The sequence below is a fragment of the Pyxicephalus adspersus genome, chromosome 5 (genome assembly GCF_032062135.1).
Source record: "Pyxicephalus adspersus chromosome 5, UCB_Pads_2.0, whole genome shotgun sequence".
NCBI classification, from domain to species: domain Eukaryota; kingdom Metazoa; phylum Chordata; class Amphibia; order Anura; family Pyxicephalidae; genus Pyxicephalus; species Pyxicephalus adspersus.
Genome location: NC_092862.1, coordinates 450387 through 454907, shown reverse-complemented (window position 1 = coordinate 454907; position 4521 = coordinate 450387). Strand labels below are relative to the sequence as shown.

The 4521-nt window shown below is 52.9% G+C and overlaps 2 protein-coding genes across 2 annotated transcripts in view; one reads left to right on the top strand and one right to left on the bottom strand.

Moving 5' to 3' along the window:
• ISG20L2 (interferon stimulated exonuclease gene 20 like 2) overlaps positions 1–3158 on the bottom strand; it is a gene marked incomplete in the record, with an annotated part of 5577 nt that extends 2419 nt beyond the window's left edge. The window contains 2 exon segments of the mRNA XM_072410520.1: positions 1366–2163; positions 2906–3158. Coding sequence (XP_072266621.1) covers positions 1366–2064 — 699 coding nt within the window.
• Positions 3159–3448: 290 nt separating this feature from the next.
• Positions 3449–4521, top strand: part of METTL25B (methyltransferase like 25B) — a 6141-nt gene continuing 5068 nt past the window's right edge. The window contains exons 1-2 of the mRNA XM_072413190.1: positions 3449–3652; positions 4129–4250. Coding sequence (XP_072269291.1) covers positions 3449–3652; positions 4129–4250 — 326 coding nt within the window. The remainder of the gene's footprint in view (positions 3653–4128; positions 4251–4521) is intronic.

The window sequence follows — 4521 nt, the reverse complement described above, 5'->3', positions numbered from 1 at the left end:
GATTGTATGAAGGGGAAGTTGGGGGCAGATTGTATGAAGGGGAAGTTGGGGGCAGATTGTATGAAGGGGAGGTCGGGGGCAGATTGTATGAAGGGGAAGTTGGGGGCAGATTGTATGAAGGGGAGGTCGGGGGCAGATTGTATGAAGGGGAGGTCGGGGGCAGATCTATACAGCACAGCCCCTTGGCTGACAGATGAATTGCACTTACACCGGGGGGGTATGATGTGTTATTTCTGGCACTGTCCGTGGTGCTGATCATTCCGGCAATGTTCATTTTTCTATCATTAAAGCAGAACTCCAGGGATTCCCCCCCATGGATGGCAGTGATGGGGTATCTGTGGTGGGGTCACCGGGGGTAGGTAGAACTCTCCTCTGTGCTCCCCAGGATCTGACACATTCACACATTCTCTGCTCGAACTATTTCCCTGTATTGTCATTTCATTTATTACCTCCTTATACACAACCCTGTGAATTGCCCCCTGGGCGGGGCATTGGGGTTGTTTAGCGTTATTTCCTCTGTGTTTAATGTGAATTTGGAATCCCAGGGAAGTTTGTTTGCAGAAATTGTGAATGTATTATATGTGTGAATGTTATGAGGAACGCTGAACATTCACTCTGCAGGGTCTCTGCTGCCAGAAATATTCCCTATTTAATGTACAGCGCTGCGTAATATGTTGGCGCTATATAAATCCTGTTTATTAATAATAATAATAATAATATTTCAGATTCCTCCAATCACAAGAGGGCAAAGTTCATTCTAGAGATTACAGCCCCTGGGCAGCCGGTGTTTGGCAGAAGCCACCTGGGAGGGGTAAATGCCAGGATCCCTCTTGTATGCACCCAGAGTAACACTTTAAGGTTTATATGAAATCTGACTGATTAGGAGAGAAAACTACCCCCCTACCCCCACTTACCACTATGAGGGGGGTAAAATGCTCATTTGTGCCCTAGGGGTAGGGTAAAGAGGAGTCCCAGGCCCGGCATCATCCCCAGCAATGCAGATGCCAGGGTCTGCCTCTGACAGAAGGGGGCGCCGGTGCCAGGAAGGGAAGGTTGCCGAAAATTTAGTTTTGTACACCCCAGGCAGGAATGAGCATTTACCCCTTGCCATGGTTATGTGCCCCACTGGAGGGGTTGTTTTCAACCCTGGAGTTACCTTCAGTCCCTCAAGCAGTGAATCCCCCCCATTCCCCCGAGGGAAATCCTCCTTACCCCCAGCTATGGATAGTCATGTGACTCCGATCCATTGTAAGTTAGGGGGCTCCCACCCCACACAGAGGGTTGTTTGGTGCAGGAGGGGTATAATGGGGGTAAGTATGAGCACTTTCACTTTCATACATTCACGCGTCACCACCCCCCGCTCACCTCTTTCTGGGCCGCAGAGAAGGGAATGGCGTTGGCCAGGTGCTCTCTCCGTATTCCGCTCCATTTTGTTCTGTAATCAGTGACGGGGGTTGAGGGTTTGATGTATTTATCGTACACCACGTCCCCATAATACCCCACAATGCTGCACCGGGCCAGGGCACTGACACTTCCTTTTTGCCCCGTGCCCACCATCTCACAGTCAATGGCCACTATTTTGTAGCTGGGGGTGGATGAGGCCGATGGGATTCCGCTCTCATATTCGCTCAGTGGGTTGATGTTGGGCTGGAGCGAAGCTTTGGGCCCCGGGCGACCGGCGCCATCTTTATTAGAGGATGCTGGAACTTGCGGGGTGAAGGTGGCGACGCGTTGCTTGGCATTGAAGCTGACGGTCAGGGTGCTGGACTGGCACTGCCCATGGATTGTCCTGGATGGTGCCCCCTGCTGGGCAGAACAGAACAAGTTGCTGTGGGCTCTCTCAGTCCATTGCTGTCCTTTGTGCCTGCTGGGGTCCCCGGGGTCCCGCGGCTGCCCCCTCCTCCTGTCGGGCAGTTTTTGGGGTAATTGTTTCTCCTTTAGGAATCCTTTCTTTTCCAGAAACTTTCTCCTCTTTATAAAACGTTGATGCTTTTTGTTCCCCTGCTCAGCATTTCCTCTCGGCTGCCCTCCCCCCAACTTCAAATTTAAAAACATGTCGGCCATGATGGACTACAACGCCTGCTCGAGGGGGGACACGAGCATACGCACAGGCCGGGGGAAGGGAGGAATAAAATGCGGAGCTGAGCAGGGGGGGGTCATCACCTGGAACAAAGAAATATATTGTGAGGGGGATACAAAGATTACAAAATATACCCCCTACCCCGGGGGCAAAGCTGGGACCCCCAAACACACAGCCCAGGCCCAGCACAGGAGGTCTGGCTCCTCCCCCCAGCTGTGACTGGACAGTAATAGGAGAAGCAGATGACTGATGAGCTCATCCCTATCAATGCATCTGATTGGCTCCCAGCTCTGCTTCTTCCTCCCCTAGTCTGAGCTATGCAGCGGAGTTCCTGCTCATATTTCTTTCTGATTTCAGGGTCCCCTGCCGGTGACAATATGGCGGCCCCATGTGACCAATCAGGAATCCAAAGATCACAGCAATGGGCCAATTAAAACGCAGCACAGTGCAGGTTCTGCTCCAAGCTGACTATAGACTTTGTACAGAGCTGCGTAATATGTTGGTGCTATATACTGGATAATAATAATGCTGTGACCCCCCAACCCCGCGGGCATGGGAGGGGGTGGGGATTCGCATGTTGTTCCGTGTAACATGTAAAATCCATATGGCACACGCCAAGTTCACATTTATGCTGCAACATGCGGGCCGCTCAGAATGACCCCCGACTGGGGCAATACTGCACCGATACCCTGCCTGATAGGGGCAAAACCCGCAAATATTTCCACTCACTTCCTGTTGTGTCTCCAGGACAGGAAATGATGGGAAATCTCCGTTACCCATGGCAGAATCAATCCCCCTTCCCCTCCATAATTATATTTATTACACCTCCGATATTTTATTGCCCGGGGCTTTTATTCTCCGGTATATTCCCACACACCGGGCCCTGAGGTGTAATTATCGCCCGGTACAGCCATGGCTCGCCGGAAGTTGAGGCTCGGCCTTCCCCGCCACCCCAGACCGCGGCCTTTCCTGAGAGGAGGGGGGAAGGGCCGCGTCAGTGCGGCGGCGCGGTGGGGAGGGGAGGCCGGTGACGTGCAGGCCGGACCCCCGTACAGGAGCCAGGAAGGCTGGAAGACGATAGGCCGGGGACCGGAGGCAGACACGGGGTACTCACCAGCAGCGGAGGCCGGGGCGGAAGAGAGGAAAGGAAGAGTCTTCCGGGGCGTCACCGCCTATGGAGGGGGAGAAGGCCGCATATGGCGGAGGGTGAGTGGGGGCAGACCGGGGGGCTCCATGGCAGAGATTCCCGCACTTCCTGTATACGTGACCTCCATATAAGCAGGGAGGGGGCTGGGGTATTAATATAAACATTGCCCTGAATGTTACCCCTCCCTGGGGTAAATGTATTTGTTGTGTCTGTGACCCCAAATGGGGACATTTCACCTTATTTCCTGTATTGGAGACCCCTATATGAGCAGAGAGGGCTCACGGGACAAAATAAACATTGTACCCCTGTTGGGGAGATTTGACCCCGGATCTGTGCGAGAATCTCTGGAGAGAAACAAACGCCATGCTGAGACCATAACCCGGATCCTGGCCACCTACCGGCACCTCACCGACTCCTACATCATTGTAAGTACATGGGGGGAGGGGGACTTACCTGTGTGTATCCGGAGGTGACCCCTGTATTATGGAGGGGAGATCACCCCCCCCTCCATAGACCAGCGGGCCCTCTGCCTTTGTGTGGCCCCGCATTTTATAGACGCAGGGAATTGTAGTAGCCGTTCCTGATGGAATGTGAAGCCAAACATTAAAATCTTCCTCAATGTTTTCAGTAAATTGCAAGTTTGGCCCCCAACTTGGTCTAAGTTTTTATTTTGGCCCTCTGTGTGCATTGGACCCCCCTGCCCCGTGGGGTGAAGATACATGTGGTGCCCCCGGTGTAAGGAAGCTGTGACTGCACCCCAAAACTCACCATCAGCCCCCCCACCTTGTACCCCTTTTTGGTCTTCTCTGAATTCTGATTGGCTAATTTGTCTGTGAAATTCCTCTCTGACCCCCGATCCCCCTTTGACCCCCCCCCTCCCCCGCTTTTCTTTCCTTTGCAGGAGTTTTTCACTGACAACCTGTGGGGGTCGCTCCCGGAATCATGGCGAGCGGTGTTGTCAGATCTCTCTGCTCCACAACTGGCCAATCAGCTTCTGGCTGACACAAACCCTGCACAGGTCTGGTGAGTACATGATTATATCCCCAACATATTCCACTGCGCTGTACAATGAACAGGGGCAATACAATGTTCATATTCCTGAGGAATCAACTGCCCCCGGGGGTATCTGAGCTCCAATCAGCCTCTGACCCCACCATAGAAAGTTCCATAATCTGCACCCAGCAATCGGGGGGGGTAATAAACCCTACAAGGTCACATGATCTGCATCTTCACACAGCTTTGCCACACAGCACTTGTTTCTCTTGCTGCTGTTTAGTTGGCGGGAGCTGTATGA